Genomic DNA, 18,290 nt, shown 5'->3' with positions numbered 1-18,290 from the left:
CCTTGCACAGCAGCAAGGAAGTGTCGTCGGCGTACTGCGTCATCTTAACACGCAGCCCACCACTTCCAGGGATCAACAAGCCTTCCACCCCTGTGTCTGCTAATGGCAGCCCCCAGAGGCTCCATGTACAGAACAAAGAGGAGAGCCGAGAGTGGGGACCCCTGCCTGACCCCAGACGAGAGGTCAAAAACGTCACCCAAGTGACTATTTACACTAACTCGGCACCCCGCTCCGACATATAATGTACGAATCCATCCTATGAACTTCTCCCCAAATCCTAATCGACCTAACACTCTGAATAAAAAGGATCTATTCACGCGATCAAAGGCTTTCGCCTGATCTAGCGCTGCTACCATTAAAGGCAGTCCTCTATCCTCAACCCAAGCGATGGAGTCCCTGATTAACTGTAGGTTCCATCTAATAGAGCGGCCCTCTACCCCGCACGTCTGATCCTCATGGACGACGTAGGGAAGGGCTGTGCGCAACCGGTCTGCTAAAACCTTTGCAAGTAGCTTGTAATCTACACACAGCATGGTCAACGGCCGCCAGTTGCCAAGGTCTGTTACTTCCCCCTTCTTATATAAAAGTGACAGCACACCAACAGCCATTGATCCCCCCGGGACCCCCGTCTCAAGGATGGCCTTCAAGACTTCGAGGACCACTGGTCCAAGTATGCCCCAAAACTTAAGATAAAACTCAGCCGGCAGCCCATCCATCCCAGGCACCTTCCCTTTTCCCATCCTCCTAAGAGCGCTCTCAACCTCTTCTAGTGAAATCTGGGCCTCCATCACTTATATAATGTCCTCCGGCAACCGCCTGGACAAGTGTTCTAAAAACACATTTCCCTGCTCTACATCTATTTCCCTTTCCTTAAATAAACCTTGGAAATTATCAGTTGTCACCCTGACCATATCCTCTGGTTCTCTAACTATACTACCATTTTCTTCCCTAACGCCATGCATTACCTTCCTACTCTGTCTGGCCCTAACCGACTTAAAGAACATAGCAGAACAAGTCTCATTATGTTCTAGAAAGCCACTATGCGCACGCTCCAGGAAAGCTCGAGCCTTCCGCTCCTGCAACTCCCTGAGCTCTCCCAGTCAAACGACCCGCCGACAGAAAAAAACTAAAACAGGAGACTCACCCGATGCTCCCCTGCTCCATATCTACCGGTGAGAACACCATCCGTACTCCCGACATCCCCCCCTCTTCCTCCATCTCACCAACCCAGGATGCAGGAATAGTGTTTGGCTCCGGGGTGCCCTGCACCCTGGGTCTACCCCCACACTCCTCCCCCTCCCCTGTGCTGCAGCTGGTTTGGAAAAAAATTGGGGAGGCTGAGTCCCCAAACAAAAAACTTCCCACCTCCTCCTGTACCCAGTCCTGAGTCTTGTTAGGTGTGTCCCCACCCAACAGAAGTTGAGGGCCTGGGGAAACCAGCAGCAACCCAGAGGTTTCTCCCACCCCCATCACTCTCTTGGCCATCCCCTCCCCCTCACTGTCGGCCAATCGCACCCTCCTCTTCATTCTCTTCTTTGGTGATGGCGGCAGTGGAGAGATACCACCCTCCCCCCCGCCAGCTCCTCCACCATACCCCTCATCTCTTCCACCAGGGCACTTTCCCCCCAGTCCACTTGATCTTCCACCGTCTCCTTCTCCACCACTCCTCCCTCGCTTTCTTCTCTCACATGCTCCTCCACTCGGTTGCCTTCTTCCGCCGCTTTTCCTGGTTCTCCTACTCCCGTGCCTTCCGTTTCCTTCTCTCTTCCATCCGCCGCTTCTTGCTCCTCCTCCTTCTTTGTGGCCTTCCCCTCTGGACCTGTACTCTGACCATGAGGCGTGCTTCCTTCCCCTCCTCTTCTTCCCCCATCCCCCGCTCCTGCTCCCCCCCCAGCCGCAGACGCATATGACCTCTGACGGGCCGGGCACCCCCGCCACAGGTGTGCTGACGAGCCACATCCATGGCACGTCTTAGGCTTGTCACAATCCCTCGCCTCGTGATCCTCAGATGCACAAAATCTGCATTTTCTTGTACTGCACGAGGCGAATATGTGACCGTAGGCCATACAGCGCCTGCAAAATAGGGGCTGACGTGCATAAAACAACGTCCCCCTGTCAGCCCCTAGGGAGAACATAGCAGGAGGATGGAGGTAGCCACCATGTCCCTTTGGGTCCTCTCTGAGGAGGGCCTGGAAGCCTCTCCTCCCATTCCAAAACCCAAGGGAGTCTTTGAGGTGCCTTGCTGAGGAGACGTTATCCATGTATCTCCCCAGAAAAGCCCTCACCTCTTCGTCCTTAACGTAAGGGTTGTAAAATGTTGACAGTTACAACCCTAAAGTTATTCTTCGCCAGGCTTGTTATTTTGTAGTGGCACATCGGCCTCTCACCTCCCACTGCTCTTGCCCTTCTCAGGATATCATCGTGTTTTTCCTCTGTATATAGTGCCACGTCGTATGCTCCCTCCAACGAGTTGCCTTGGAAACAAAACACATCCTTCACCGTCAGCTTTAGAATCCCCATCAATATTATCCTTCTAAAAGATTCCCGTCCTAAAGGCTCCAACTCCTTTTCCTTCCAAGCAAACAAATCATGTTGGCCAGCCCAATCCCAGGGACCGACCGTGTTGATGTATTTTGCACCATCTCCGCAAGGAGAATGGCGCTCGTTCTCTTCTCTTCCAAAACAAGTAAAAAAGAAAAACCAAAGTGACCGAGCCTATCTGGTGAAACGACACAGAGACAGAAACAATCACCCACGAAACACTCAAGGAATATGGCTGCCTAAATATGGTTCCCAATCAGAGACAACGATAAACACCTGCCTCTGATTGAGAACCACTTCAGGCAACCATAGACTTCTCTAGAAAACCCCACTATACCACAATCCCAATACCTACAAAAAAAACAAGACTAAACACACCACATAATAAACCCATGTCACACCCTGGCCTGACCAAAATAATAAAGAAAACACAAAATACTTAGACCAGGGCGTGACAAATATTCGTAGGATGTCTGGTGTGAACCGCTCTTGAGTTCATGATACAGCATTTTAAATCTGGTTGAGGTCAGGACTCTGACTGCGCCACTCCAGAAGGCGCATTTTCTTCTGTTGAAGTCATTCTGTTGTTGATTTACTTCTGTGTGTTGGGTCGTTGTCCTGTTGCCTCACCCAACTTCTATTGAGTTTCAATTGGCGGACATTCTCCTGCAAAATGTCTTGATAATATTGGGAATTAATTTTTCTGTCGATGATAGCAAGCTTTCCAGGCCCTGAGGCAGCAAAGCAGCCCCAAACCATGATGCTCCCTCCACCATACTTTACAGTTGGGATGAGGTTTTAATGTTGGTGTGCTGTGCATTTTTTGTTCCACACATAGTGTTGTGTGTTCCTTCCAAACAACTCAACTTTAGTTTAATCTGTCCACAGAATATTTTACCAGAAGAACTGTGGAACATCCAGGTGCTCTTTTGTGAACTTCAGACGTGTGACAATGTTTTTTAATGGACAGCAGTGGCTTCTTCCGTCGTGTCCTCCCATGAACACGTTCTTGTTTAGTGTTTTACTTATCGTAGACTCTTCAACAGAGATGTTAGCATGTTCCAGAGATTTCTGTAAGTCTTTAGCTGACACTCAAGGATTCTTCTTAACCTCATTGAGCGTTCTGCACTGTGCTCTTGTAGTCATCTTTGTAGGACGGCCGCTCCTATGGAGAGTAGCAGCAGTGCTGAACTTTCTCTATTTGTAGACTGATGAACATCAACGGCTTTTAGAGATACGTTTGAAACCCAGCTTTATGCAAGTCAACAGTTCTTAATCTTAGGTTTTCTGAGATCTATTTTGTTTGAGGCATGGTTCACATCAGGCAATGCTTCTTGTGAATAGCAAACTCAAATTGTGTGTGTTTTACTTATATATGTATTCAATATAGAAAAGAAAAATACAATAATCTGTGTGTCATTTGTTTAAGCACTTTGTGTTTGTCTATTGTTGTGACTAAGATGAAGATCAGATCAAATGTTATGACTAATTTATGTAGAAATCCAGGTAATTCCAAAGGTTCCCATAGTTTTTCTTGCCACTGTAGCTGTGCTGCAATGCTCCCATCCAACCCAACATAGCTTGAGAGAAACTATAACGTAACAAAATGTGGAAAAGGTCAAGGGGTCTGAATACTTTCCAAATGCACCGTACATTTGTACAGATGGTACGCAGGTTGGGGCTAAGGTTCACTCATGTTCCATTGAGGGAAATGTGTGTGTGTGTGTGTGTGTGTGTGTGTGTGTGTGTGTGTGTGTGTGTGTGTGTGTGTGTGTGTGTGTGTGTGTGTGTGTGTGTGTGTGTGTGTGTGTGTGTGTGTGTGTGCGTTAGCTCTCCTCTTTAGCCCATTAATTTCATAATTCATAATTTAATAGGCCTGATTGAGAGAGATACTATCGCTGGGGAGATTTCTCTTTTAATCTCAGTCTCTTTCTGCCAAGCAGCTGTACTTACAGAGCCATTGTCCCCCTCAATGAAACCAGATTAAAATGTAATCAGTTTTACCACCTGCAGCCCTGTGTTTAGAACGGAGAGAGAGAGACATGGGCATGTGTCTTAATTCAGCCGCAAACCTGTCAGTATTACACACACACACAATATATAACGCTCATTCATCTTCTATGTGCCAACATTTATAGAACTTGTTCTCTACTTTAGCTCCTGTTCTCTACAGCAAAGCGTACTGTACATGTGCAGGCAACAAGAAACCTGTTATTTGTTGTTGATTGGTCTATTCTGCTGTTCATAACAATGTTACATAAATGCAGATATTTCAAGGCAGAATTGCTGCACTAGAAAACCCTGTCTGGGTGGTGTGTATGTAAATGATCCCCCTGATCAATGATTAACTGGAGTAAACTTTGCCTACTGAAGACCCCTGACACACCTGGTTATATAACAACATTAGATAATACATTATTAATTCCACTTTGTTAGGGCATATTTACTCCATTTTAGGTCCCACAGGCTACCCCAACAGATAATCATGACATGAAACCATATTGTAATAGTCTAAGAGGTCCTTAGTTGACACTAAAAGGTGTCAACCCATTTAAAGAGAAAACGGTTATTCATTTGTTTGATAATTTACAGATTTTCTCAATCAGGCAACATTTCAATTATCAGGGGACCGCACATGGGGTACAGACCACAAGTCTGGTAACCAATGTCATAGATTATGTGGCATGCCCAACTTTAATGGATATTTTACTGATAGGAAATGTCTGAATGCAAAAGCCCTAAGTACGCCTTGTAAAACGGTTGTTTTGCTCACTAGGCCTACCTTATTTGATATTGTTTATTTCACTATTTGTATTACAATGCTTGTGTAGGTTATGTTGTGGGTAAATCTGTTTTTAGAAAGCTATGAGCCTAGTCCAAACGTCCAGTTGCTGACATAACAGGACATTGCATAAGCATGTGGTCGTGGGAGGTGGCGTTTTGTTTGGAGAGATTTGCGTCATTATGCTGTGTTTCCAACACGCGCACTGGCCTCTGATTAGATCAGAGGTGAGAACACACCCTCCCTCTACCCTTAAACCCGCCCTCTTCCTGGTTTGTCATGAAAACTCTACTGTACAGATCAATCCATTGGCAGTTTGAATCAGGGGAATTCTTTGGGGAAGTTGCTTTAAATCTCTCAATATAATGCGGAATATGGTTTGATTACGGGTATCTTTAAACTAATAATTACTAAGGATATATGTGTATTGACAAGATATTTTCCAGCCTCTGTATTTAGGATTTTGAAATCCTCCTTCTTCGTTATCCACCCTCTAAACTCTAGTTCAAAGAGCCTGTCAGAAATATGATGAAAAATTTGCCGGCTACTTTGTTACTGATACAAACGTGAAAGAATGCCGCAGTGACCAACATTTTGTGTCCGTATAATGATCTCTATTTTTATGCAAATAGTTATTATTTGACAGGACAATCGAGTGTTGGGACTGAAGTGAGGCTGTTAGGGTAGCTTCTCACCGCTCTCTCGTTCATTTGGCAACACTAGTTGTGACAGAACCGGCGCGAGACATGTATCCGGCTCGTCGGTGTTCGTTCCTTCACCGAGACTTGGCAGCGTTGTGTCTCTCCTCCCTGGGGCCGGCAGCTAAGAAACAGACACCTTCGAAGAAATTATCCCTCCCGGCTCCACGGCACTGTCACACCGGAGGAGAAGGCGGCAAGCCACAGGTGAAATCACGCGGCTCCTCGCCCGCGTCAGCAAGCTCTATACCAGGTAGGCATTTTCAGTGTTCAGGAGGCATCTTATAAGACCTTTCTCGTGTCTGTTTAAAAAAAATTACAATTATATAATTTTATTGGATTATGTTTAAATAACATTCGGAACGATATAGCCTACGGTTGGGAGGGGTGTATTTCTCTTGTTTGGCCAAAATGATTATTCAAAACGATTAGGCCTATGTGAAGTCTCATGCGCTTCTACATCCTCAGACGTGGTAAATATGTAGTAGAGGCTGAATCATTACCAAAAAATGTTTTGTGTGTGTGTGTGTGTGTGTGTGTGTGTGTGTGTGTGTGTGTGTGTGTGTGAACTGGTTTGTTTTTTGATTGTTTTTAGTTTGTTTGCCCCATGTCACTTCCATAACAAAGTTAGTTCAATACTTAATTTTTGGCACTTTTTATTTATTTTTTGATGTCCAAAGGTAGAATGGGGGCTAATAAACAGCGATGTTGTCGCGTCACTAAACCTTGGTCCGAATTGAGTCTCCTGTGCTTGAGTCACAAGTCCCTAAGGCTGAAGTCCCAGTGCTCAAGTCTGAGTCGTTGGCTCCACATTAACTCAAAATAAAGTTAGTGTAGTGGCAAGAGGAATTTAATCAAAACATTTTAGCTATCCCTTTTTCTTTCTTTATGTGGCACCAAATGTTTGCATATAGTCTACTGGTAATGTTACTTGGACCACGACCAGTTGCAAACCATTCTTAATTAAACGTTGCAGATAGAAATCCCATGAGTAGAGCCAAAGTTATTCCTTATTCAACATGTCAGAGAGGCATGTTTGTTCTATGTAGCTTAAACCTGAATGTTACAAAACATTGCATCCTGCTGAATACGCCCCAGGTTGTTAGCTATAGCTATCTAATGAGGTAACATGGCTGAACAAGGTGTAGCCTAAACATGGTTAACGGTCCGATCCGCAAGTAGCCTAGTTTTAAAATGGTCCGGGATAAATGTCAAATGCGGCACGCCAATTCACAACAGACAGAAAGAACGTAGCGCTAGTATTTTGGGTCATATCTTTTGAACGGTAAGGAATCAAGGGAGAAAGGTCACGTCTCCTTTCCTGTGGCCTTTCTCCAACACTCTTCGGCGTCTCCTTTCCTGTGGCCTTTCTCCCTCACGCTGCTTGTCCTGGACAGCTTGTTCACCGCTAAGGACTGGACCAGTAAAAACAGTCCGAGGGTATTCCATAGAAATAAAATGACATTTTGTTTGTATGGGTAGGCTATTTCCTCCTAGCATACAGGTTTGCCTCTGCCTCATTAATTTTGTATCACCTGTCTAGTATGTTTCAAGATACCATTGAGCAATTAGGGTTATGGTGATATGAGAGAAGGCCAAGAATGTGCAAAGCTGTCATCAAGGCAAATGGTGGCTACTTCAAGGAATCTCAAATATAAAATATATTTTGATTTGTTTAACAATTTTTTGGGTTACTACATGATTCCATATGTGTTCATAGTTTTGATCCCTTCACTATTATTCCACAGTGTAGAATCGGTTAACAAATAATTTTTTACAATGACTGCCTACCAAAAGGCCTCCTGTGGGGATGGGGACTAGGAATAAAAATAAATTAAATACAAATATAGGACAAATCACGACAAGAGACAACACTACATAAAGAGAGACCTAAAATGACAACACAGCATGGTAGCAACACAACATGATAGCAACGCAACATGGCAGCAGCACAAAACAGGGTACAAACATGGCAGCAGCACAAAAGGGCAAGAAGTTAGAGACAACAAAACATCAGGCAAAGCAGTCACAACTGTCAGTAAGAATGTCCATGATTGAGTCTTTGAATGAAAAGATTGAGATAGTGTTTGTTTGTTGCACCTCGTTCCAGTCGATAGCAGCAGCAAACTGAACAGATGAGCGACCCAGGGATGTGTATGCTTTGGGGACCTTCAACAGAATGTGACTGGCAGAACGGGTGTTGTATGTGGGAGGATGAGGGCTGCAGTAGATATCTCAGGTAAGGGGAGTGAAGCATAAGAGGGTTTTCTAAATGAGCAACAAACAGTGGGTCTTGCGATGGGTATACAGAGATGACCAGTTTACAGAAGAGTATAGAGTGCGGTGATGTGATCTAATAAGGAGCATTGGTGGCAAATCTGATGGCCGAAGGGTAAATAACATCTAGCCTGCTCGAGAGCACCCTTACCTGCTGCTCGAGAGTACCCTTACCTCCATAATCTAGGCTGGTCATCTGAATTAGGGTTAGTTTATCAGCTGGGGTGATAGAGGAGCGATTACGATAGAGGAAACCAAGTCTAGATTTAACTTTAGCCTGCAGCTTTGATATGTGCTGAGAGAAGGACAGTGTACTGTCTAGCCATACTCCCAAGTACTTGTATGAGGTGACTACTTCAAGCTCTAAACCCTGAGAGGTAGTAATTACACTTGTGGGGAGACGGCATTCTTCTTACCAAACCACATGACCTTTGTTTTGCAGGTGTTGAGAGCAAGGTTAAGGGCAGAGAAAGCTTTGTTGAAGAGCATTTAACACAAAATCCGGGGAGAGGCCAGTTGAGTATAAGACTGTATCATCTGCATATAAATGGATGAGAGAGAGCCTCCTACAGCCTGAGCTATGTTGTTGATGTAAATTGAGAAGAATGTGGGGCATAGGATAGAGCCTTAGGGTACACCCTCGTGACAGGCAGTAGCTAAGACAGCAGATATTCGGACTTTGTACACTGCACACTTTGAGAGAGGTAGTTAGAAAGCCAGGCCAAAGACCCCTCAGAGACACCAATATTCTTTAGCCGGCCCACAAGAATGGAATGCTCTACTGTATCAAGAGCTTTGGCCAAGTCAATACAAATAGCAGCACAACATTGCTTAGAATCAAGGGAAATGATGACATCATTGAGGACCTTTTTAAGGTTGCAGTGAAACATCCATAACCTGAGTGGAAACCAGATTACATACCAGAGAGAATACTATAGACATCAAGAAAGCCAGTCAGTTGATTATTGACAAGTTTTTCCAACACTTTTGATAAACAGGGCAAAATAGAAATATGCCTATAACAGTTAGGATCAGCTTGATCTCCCCCTTTTAAATAAAGGACTAACGGTGTCTGCCTTCCAAGCAATGGGAACCTCCCCAGAGAGGAGAGACAGCCTTTGTGATTATATGGGCAGCAACCTTAAAGAAGAAAGGGTCTAAATCATCTGATCCCAATGTTTTTTTGGGGTCAAGTTTAAGGAGCTCCTCAGTGACCGCCTGCAGGGAAAAACTTTGTAGTAGGGCAGGGGAAAAATAGGGAGGAGCATCAGGGCTTGTCGCATTAGAAGGGGTGGGAGATGAGGAAATGTTGGATGGGCAAGGAGGCATGGCTGAGCCAAATAGGAATCCTGACTTAATGAAGTGGTGATTTTAAAGAGCGCAGCCATGTCCTCCTTGTCAGTAACAACCACATCAACTTTAAGGGACATGGGCAGCTGTGAAGAGGAGTGTTTATTCTCCAGATCTTTAACCATTTTCCAGAACTTCTTGGTGCTAGACCCACAGAGAGAGAACTGCTCCTTAAAGTAACTAACTTTTGCCTTCCGGATAGCCTGAGTGCACGTATTTCTCAGGCCAGGAGAGAGCTTAGGGCAGGTAGGGTACAGGCCGGTGCTGATGAAGGATGATAACACCTCGCAACAGTCAATGAAGAGATAATGCTTAAAACCAGCAAATAAAATTGTTTGTGGACAGACTTGGTGGAGACAACCGAGCACTGACTGTGATCCTTGGTACCTTGATTACCCTACCGTGGGACAGACTTTTTAGCCAACTAGATATTAGCCAGCCTAGCCAACAATCACGGTTATGGTCGGCAAGCCAGGGCCCAATAACTGGAGACCAGCTAGAACACAACTAAAACATAACCACAGAACACAAGCAAAGAGAGAGAGCAGAGACTTACAGATTGTTGGTTGGGGCCCATCCAATAGTGAAAGAGGGCAGGCTGAGTTGGCTACCAAAGCCAGGGGAGGCAGGTGCTTTACCGGGCCGAGGGAGAGTCGGTGAGGGAAATCCAATAGCTATATAGTGAGAGAGAACCAAAATAGATAGATTCCAGATGTCAGTCAAATAGGGCACTAGCACTAAGCCAAGGTGGGAAAGGTTACAGAACTCCCATAGCCTACTTCAAAGAGAACATGCCAAAAAGTTGACAAAACAAAATGGAGAAAAGACAAGGTACTACACAATTAGCGCAAGAAGGCACAAGAGCCTGCCGTGCTAATGAGTTCCCACTAGATAACACAGCCACAAAGTCTTTGAAACGCTTGAGCGAGCTACAGAGTTAGCATATGAACTCGGGAGCACAGAGTAATCAGATCAGTGATTTTAATTTAGGAAATCTGTTCCCAATGTAAGCATGTTTGAAATCATTGTTTTTGTCATACTATATCTGTTTGGGCTACTTGCAGTCAACTTGCATTGTACAAATGATTTATGATGTTCTGACCCTCCGCTCAAGACCCCCGGTCTAGCCTCTAACCATTTACTGTAGTATAAAAAAAGGTACTGTAGTATAAAAAAAGGTATGCTTCCTAGGCCATCTCTATTCAACCACTCCGCTAAATGGCTCCAACAAGACAAAAGGTTAGACCAAAAAATAAATGGCGACCTCATTACAGTTATGCAACACTAATCTCATTAAAACTGGCAGCACACGTTTTCCTACCCATGGTGACTGAGGAGGTGATCAGAAGGGTTGAGTTATTTTAGGTTCTGTCATGTCTGTAAAATCAGGTCATGGTGAGAGAAGCCCTTGTACCTCTCAGCTAATAGTACACTGATATATTAATGTCTAGAGTGTGGATGAGTTGGTTTCATCTAAATTAACCCACTATTCCCGAGGATTTAACATTAAATTATTTTATTGGTTTGACTCCACCAGTGGGTTAAACTTATCTAATGATGATGGGTATAAAGTATAAACCAAAATAGCTTAATTTGGGTTCTCCCTTGGAGTGCTGCCTGTTTTAATGAGATTAGTGGTGCATAACTGTGTTACGACTCGAGAGGTTTCCTTATTAAAGCTAGAGTCCTAAGTTGCTGTATCCATTTTGCACTTTGGTTCTTGAAGATTTTAACTTAAATGTCTCATGAGCTTAGTTCAACTGTCGTACCTTATCAGAACCCAAAATATAAGATTGTTATACGCCAATGTTTGTAAACAAAGTAAATGTGAACAAATACTGTTGCCTCCAAAACATGGTCAAAACTATAATTGTGATGTCATAGATGGTCAGTTCTTGCATACATAGCTCTCACTTTGAATATTTCTCCAGGTTCATCCCTCAGCTGTTTACCGAAACACAGGCCGGTTGACCACTTTATTTCAATTAAGGAGTCCAGATTTAAGAATGCACACAGTTCGTTACTTCATTGTCTCATATTTCTTGTGTTTTCTTACCTATATTATTAGTTTTATTACTGCATTGATGGTAAAGAGCTTGCAAGTAAGCATTTCACTGTACTGTTTTACACCTGCTGTATCCTGTGCAAGTGACAATCTTTGAAACACGCACACGCTCAGAAACACTCTGAAAATGAGGGGGCCAGGCTATTTTGCTGTTCCCCTTACATCTCCCTCATGTCCATGGACAGGAGTTCAAGGGGCATTCGGGGCCAGACCCCCTGCTTCCCAAATGTTTTAATTTTAGTCTACCTGGCTACCTAGCCTCTGTCATGCTCCCATCCTTCACTTGATAATTGCCTGGAGCAGTCATGTGATTGTCTCATTCAACACTGATGTTTAAATGTAGGCCCGTAGATAGGCCTGGTTTGCTGTGCTGTCAATGCAGTATTTTTATGGAGAAGAACAGATTTTAGGTCTACAGTATAATTGAGTAGGCCTAGCTACCAATTATTGAAACGGTTTCCTTCGTCTCCTTTCTTTTAGCTTTTGTCCTCTAGGGAGATGGTAAGTAAAGTAAGTATAGCCAACTGAAAACACAGAAACAATCATGTTCTTTCTCAGTTGAGTCAGAAACATAATGTCCACTCCACCGGTGTTTCCAGCTATTTTTAATCTTATGTTTGGGAAACACCTACTCTCTGATGCCACATACCGTATGTACATTCTACATAGTGTACATGTAGAATACTCGTGCTGAATGGGGCCCTGAAGCATTCCAGTGTATGTGCTCTATGAGCAGCAGACTGAGTCAGCTTATTGAATCACATTCCACTCAGTTGAGTCTCTCCTCTATCACACAGATTAACTAAGGACAAGCCACACTAATCTCATTTAATTTGGTCATTTGTGGTGTTTGTGTGCCATATCTCTATGCGAGTGGTTGTATGCCATGTGTGTGACCCTCACGGGACAGTTATAATAAGCCATTGAGGCAGCCAAATGAGCAGTGTGGGGATGAAGAGAGGAGACTGGGTTTGACACTGGTCTATTCAGGAATGCTCGGTAGCTCGCAGAATCCCCATCTCTCGAAAACTCTCTCACTCACACACAGAACAGTCCAGTCTCTTATACTCTCACACACACCGAGCAATCCAGTCACATCCGCGTGCTCCGGAACATTCTTTTACGTCAATACATCAGTTTCAGAAGAGTCCAATCTCTCTCAGGAGAAAGAACCCCTGGAGAAGGAGAGAGAAACAGAGGAGAGGTGAGAGAGTGCTCCATGGAGACAGCCTGGACACTGGGTCGAGCGTGAGTCAAAAAGCAAGATTTTAAAAAGAGGGCGTGTGTGATTCTTCTCCATCGACTCTACGTTTTCTGTGAGTAACTGTCTATCATCTCTCAACTCAATCGGAAAAACTGAGTGTTCGACTGAGAGTTTTCTGGACCATATTTAAGAGAGCTCTAAGAAATAGTTGTAAGATGTGAAGATATGTGTTCACATCTGAAAGGTGTCTGTAGGTTAAAAAAAATGTTTCAGATGAGAATAAGTAATAAAACTGCAGCTAGAGGTCAGCAAATGGTGGCAAATAAATACTGTGCTCTTCCTCCCTGCTTTTCTCTCTCTCTCTCTCTCTCTGGAGTTTATGGTGTGTAAACATGATCCTGAACTCGAACACTGTGTCCTGGGTATTGAGTAACTCTCCAACCCTTGCACCCCTGCACTCCAAACCTCTGTGTGTTTTCCAAGTATCCGGATACATCAGTCTGTCAGCTCCACCTGACATATGACAAGCCATGGTGATGACCTCATATCCTCCCCTCCCCCTTCCTTTCCTTTCTCTCCCTTGTCCTCCCATCAGTCTCACACAGACTGTGTATAGACAGTTACGCTGTCATTAGCTGGAATGTCCCACTGACACAGAAACAGAGGGAGGGACTGAGACAGAGGGGGAGAGAGACTGAGTACGACAAACTGAAAGCAGCAGACAACTAAAGTGGAAGCACTCGGATTGTCCGAAAAACGACTGAGGGGGAAAAAATGAGAAGAAACTGAAGTACAAGGAGGAGAAAGACAGTGAAGGAGTCATCAACAGCGAGAGGAATAGAGCTAGAGAGTAGTGCTGCTGTTCTCCGACACCTAGACAAAACAGTGGTGAGGATTTCACTAAACCACAGTGACACCACAGATGATCCGACACCACAGATGATCGGTTAGACCACAGTTCTATCAAGCTTATTTATGTATATCTCTCTTTAGATCCACTCTGTCTAACTATTCTTTTTCTAGCTGCTCTCGCTCACAAAATGGCTTCCAAGGAACGCAGAGGATGAGTCGGAGCCTAACTCACGAGGGAGTGTCTGCCTGTCTGTCGTCCTGTGAATGTGCTTGCCTTAATCTGTGGGCATTGTTTTGGTAAATGGAGCAAAATAATGTATCGCTGTTGACTCGTCCACCTAAGAGCATATTGCATGCCACATATACAAGTGGTGACAGATGATTTATTTAGTCTGATTCAGACATGGTCTTTCATGTGAGAGCCTGAGAGAGACCACCGTCTCTGCTGACTGCAGGGTAACATGACAGGGCTCATGTTTTACTGTGTGTGTGTGCGTGTGATTATGTGCGCACACTGTATGTGTGCAGTGTTTTGTATTTCTCTAATATGTTGCCTCCTTGTCCTCAGTGTGTCTGATGGGCAGCAGTAGCAGCAGCAGGCTGTTTGGTACCCTGGCCCAGACCCTGAACAGTGCTCCACTGGCCCAGCAGGACTACGACCCAGAGCACCAGGACTCAGACCAGGACCCGGAGGGCCTGGAGCAGGCCGACCCAGACCAGCTGCTCAGGGAGTGCGAGAAGATCCTCCAGAACCGGCCGGCCCGACCACACAGGGACCTGGTCTACCCTGTAGACCCTAAACACCAGCACCAATACAGGAACAATGAGCAACAGCAAACACCATCTATACGGGTCATGACATGGAACATCCTAGCTCAAGGTACATAGATCTCTGATAGATGATAGAGTACTATAGAATACAGAAGACCACCAGAACATGTACTGTATGAGCACCTTCCTAATATTGAGTTGCACCCCCCCCCCCATTTTGCCCTTAGAACAGCCCCAATTTGTTGGGGCATGGACTCTACAAGGTGTCAAGCGTTCCACAGGGATGCTGGCTCATGTTTACTCCAATGCCTGCCACAGTTGACACGTTGTATTGAGTTTGGCTGGATGTCCTTTGGGTGGTGGACAATTCTTGATACACATGGAAAACTGTTGAGCGTGAAAAACCCAGCAGCGTTGCAGTTCTTGACACAAACCGGTGTGCCTGGCACCTACTACCATACCCCGTTCAAAGGCACTTAAATATTTGTCTTGCCCATTCACTCTCTGAATGACACGCATACACAAACCATGTCTCAATTGTCTCAAGACTTAAAAATCCTTCTTTAACTTGTCTCCTCCCCTTCATCTGCACTGATTTGAAGTGGATTTAACAAGTGGTGTCAATAAGGGCTTTCACCTGTATTCACCTTGTCAGTATGTCATGGAAAGAGCAGGTGTTCTTAATGTTTTGTACACTCTATGAATATCCAAGATTCTAGCTCTCAAGACTTCAGACCATGATACTGCTTAGTGCTCACAATGGCTTTCGATTAGAAATGGGGAGAAGTGTTCAACTCTATACAGTAATGTCTACTGCTAATGTCTGGTAACCGTCCTCTCTCCTCCTCTCAGCTCTAGGGGAGGGTAAGGATGGCTTTGTGCAATGTCCTCTGGATGCTCTGAACTGGGCTGAGAGGAAGTACCTGATCCTGGAAGAGATCCTCACCTACCGCCCTGACATCCTGTGTCTCCAGGAAGTGGACCACTACTACGACACCTTCCAGCCCATCTTGGCCAGCCTGGGCTACCACAGCACATTCCTTCCCAAGCCCTGGTCCCCCTGCCTGGAAGTGGCCAGCAACAACGGCCCTGATGGCTGTGCGCTCTTCTACCGCCGTGCCCGCTTCAGCCTCCTCCACACCTCCCACCTGCGCCTCTCTGCCATGATGCTGCCTACCAATCAGGTGGCCATCGTGCAGACGCTGCGTTGCCGGGAGACGGGCCAGAGGCTGTGCGTGGCTGTGACCCACCTGAAGGCGAGGAGTGGCTGGGAGAGGCTGAGGGGGGCCCAAGGGGCTGACCTGCTGCAGAGCCTAAAGGCTATCACCTCGAGGGCGGCTGGGTCAGACCCAGTCAGTAGGGGACCTGGGGGAGGGAGTGGGACAGAGGGGGTGCCTCTGCTAGTGTGTGGGGACTTTAACGCTGAGCCCTCAGAGGATGTGTACAGGCGTTTTATCTCCTCCCCCCTGGGTCTGGACTCCGCCTATAAGCTGCTGAGTGCAGATGGGCAGACGGAGCCGGCCTACACTACCTGGAAGATCCGTCCCTCGGGGGAGAGCTGCAGTACACTGGACTACATCTGGTACTCTCACGGTGCTTTCACTGTGGACACCCTGCTGGACATACCCACTGAGGAACAGATAGGACCTGACCGCCTGCCCTCATACCACTACCCCTCCGACCACCTCTCACTGCTCTGTGATGTCAGCTTCAGGGAGCCACGGGATCAACCTCATAGGCTGATGTAGGTTGCCTATCCGAGGCTTCGTGCAACAGGGTCCCAGTTCAGGACAGTCCTGGAAGAATCGACTGGATCAAACAACATGTGGGAGTGTGATACTGGAGAAGTGAATGCTTATTTTACTTGAACTGGTGCTGAAATTTGATTCTGCAGACTTTACACCAGAGAGTAGTTATTTATTTTTTAAACCAGTACTTGTTTTCTGTCAAGTGAGATGTTATCCCTCATGATCGTTTTTCTTCATATGAGGTGTATAACTGGTTTAAAGTAATTGGAGAATAGGATCCTATCAATACTGTAACTGATATTATTTTCAGTGCTGTGGCAACAAGAATGCCAATGAGCATGTCAAAATAAAATACTTACATTCTGACATCTTGTTTTTGTTCATGTCATGTTTACTTCTTTATTTTAGTGTTTTAATACTTTGGTTAGTTCTGTATGTTCATATTTAGTGATGGGGGTCGATACAGTTACATATATCAAATAATTTTTGGACGATATTAATGCAATACTTTGACTACAAATATCAATTTGTAAAAACACTTTTTTTTTTGTTAGCGCTGGTCTGCTTTCCCTGGGCCAAAACTCCGGTATTTTTCATCCTATAGCTTGTTCTCCATCTTAGAGCGTTGGGCTAGTAACCAAAAGATCGCTGATTCAAATACCCGAGCCAACAAGGTGAAAAATCTGATGTGCTCTTGAGCATGGCACTTTGACACTTAAATCTAATTTGCTCCAGGGGTGCCGCGAGAGGGTTTATTCCGCCCAAGATCTGTCCACATTAGGCAGATCATTAATTGTTAAGTTATTGTATGCGGGGGCAATGTGTCGAATTTAGTCAAAAATAAAAATGAATTTCTTATTTGATCTAATAGAAATGTTGCAATCCTTAGGTTGTTACGACTGTCCTGATAAATGTGATGCACATGACATCCCGGCAACACTTTATATCTAAGATGAACATGTTGTAATTTGAGACAGTCTATGCATATTCAGGAGGGTAGCGTAACATCTCGCTCTCCATTGATTACAGGTAGTTGAAGTCAAACAACCCTCATCAAATATTCAAATAAGATGTATCCACCAATCCAAAGAGAGGACTCTGCAGGAGTTTGACAGCCCACCATTCTGCTCTGTGGACAACGAATCCCGTTGTTAGGGCGGCGACACAAGCATCTGGTCATTATATCCAGTAGCTCTGCTATGGCTGACCCTTTGAAACAGTAAAATGTATGTGACCATTGTTTTTGTTTTGCTTATTTTTTGTGAGCCAACATGTTTTCAGCACGTACTTCATGACTGATTTAAAACTCGTTTTGTCATGTCTCTCTGCAGCAGACATATCATGAGCAATATGTTTGGAACATCAAATCGCAGTATAGAATCGCGAGAATATCAATACATATCGTATCGGCACCCAAGGATCGTGATGGTATCGTGAGGTCGCTGGAAATTCCCAGCCCTGTTAATATTGTTTGTGACAATGTCCTTGATGTCAAATTTGCCCAGTGTACTTACTAAATACTTAAGCACAAACTACAAACATTCAGAAAAATCTCTCTCACTCATCCCCCGTCTTTCCGGCTAGTGCATAGGCAAGCAACAATTGTTCTCCACTTCTGACGGTCTCAATCAATCAAATTTTATTCATATAGCCCTTCCTACATCAGCTCATATCTCAAAGTGCTGTACAGAAACCCAGCCTAAAACCCCAAACAGCAAGCAATGCAGGTGTAGAATCACGGTGGCTAGGAAAAACTCCCTAGAAAGGCCAAAACCTAGGAAGAAACCTAGAGAGGAACCAGGCTATGTGGGGTGGCCAGTCCTCTTCTGGCTGTGCCGGGTGGAGATTATAACAGAACATGGCCAAGATGTTCAAATGTTCATAAATGACCAGCATGGTTGAATAATAACAAGGCAGAACAGTTGAAACTGGAGCAGCAGCACAGTCAGGTGGACTGGGGACAGCAAGGAGTCATCATGTCAGGTCGTCCTGGGGCACGGTC

At 45.0% G+C, this 18,290-nt stretch overlaps 1 protein-coding gene across 7 annotated transcripts; it reads left to right on the top strand.

Moving 5' to 3' along the window:
- The first annotated feature begins 5,616 nt into the window (after positions 1–5,616).
- On the top strand, positions 5,617–16,654 carry nocta (nocturnin a). Of its 7 annotated transcripts, none has more exons than XM_035764906.2 (4): positions 5,617–5,712; positions 6,047–6,274; positions 14,338–14,649; positions 15,393–16,654. In XM_035764906.2, exons 2-4 carry the CDS (start codon positions 6,070–6,072, stop codon positions 16,286–16,288), a joined length of 1,413 nt encoding a protein of 470 aa, XP_035620799.2. In that variant the 5' UTR covers positions 5,617–5,712; positions 6,047–6,069; the 3' UTR covers positions 16,289–16,654. The 7 variants fall into 7 exon arrangements, with proteins under 7 accessions (XP_035620799.2, XP_052365897.1, XP_035620830.2 ...); XM_035764942.2 differs by lacking the exons at positions 5,617–5,712; positions 6,047–6,274 and adding exons at positions 13,091–13,805; positions 13,941–14,066; XM_052509968.1 differs by lacking the exons at positions 5,617–5,712; positions 6,047–6,274 and adding exons at positions 13,091–13,863; positions 13,941–14,066.
- The last annotated feature ends 1,636 nt before the right edge of the window (positions 16,655–18,290 follow it).

Source organism: Oncorhynchus keta, chromosome 4 (genome assembly GCF_023373465.1).
Source record: "Oncorhynchus keta strain PuntledgeMale-10-30-2019 chromosome 4, Oket_V2, whole genome shotgun sequence".
Taxonomy (NCBI): Eukaryota; Metazoa; Chordata; class Actinopteri; order Salmoniformes; family Salmonidae; genus Oncorhynchus; species Oncorhynchus keta.
Note: the sequence above shows the minus strand (reverse complement) of the source record. Positions and strands in the feature narration are given on the sequence as shown.

What these genes read in the sequence shown, in the direction of transcription:
- nocta (XM_035764906.2), top strand. Translation starts at nt 6,070, where the DNA reads ATGTATCCGGCTCGTCGGTGTTCGTTCCTTCACCGAGACTTGGCAGCG. An exon ending in GTCAGCAAGCTCTATACCAG is followed by an intron (nt 6,275 to 14,337) that starts GTAGGCATTTTC and finishes CCTTGTCCTCAG; the next exon opens with TGTGTCTGATGGGCAGCAGT. An exon ending in ATGGAACATCCTAGCTCAAG is followed by an intron (nt 14,650 to 15,392) that starts GTACATAGATCT and finishes TCCTCCTCTCAG; the next exon opens with CTCTAGGGGAGGGTAAGGAT.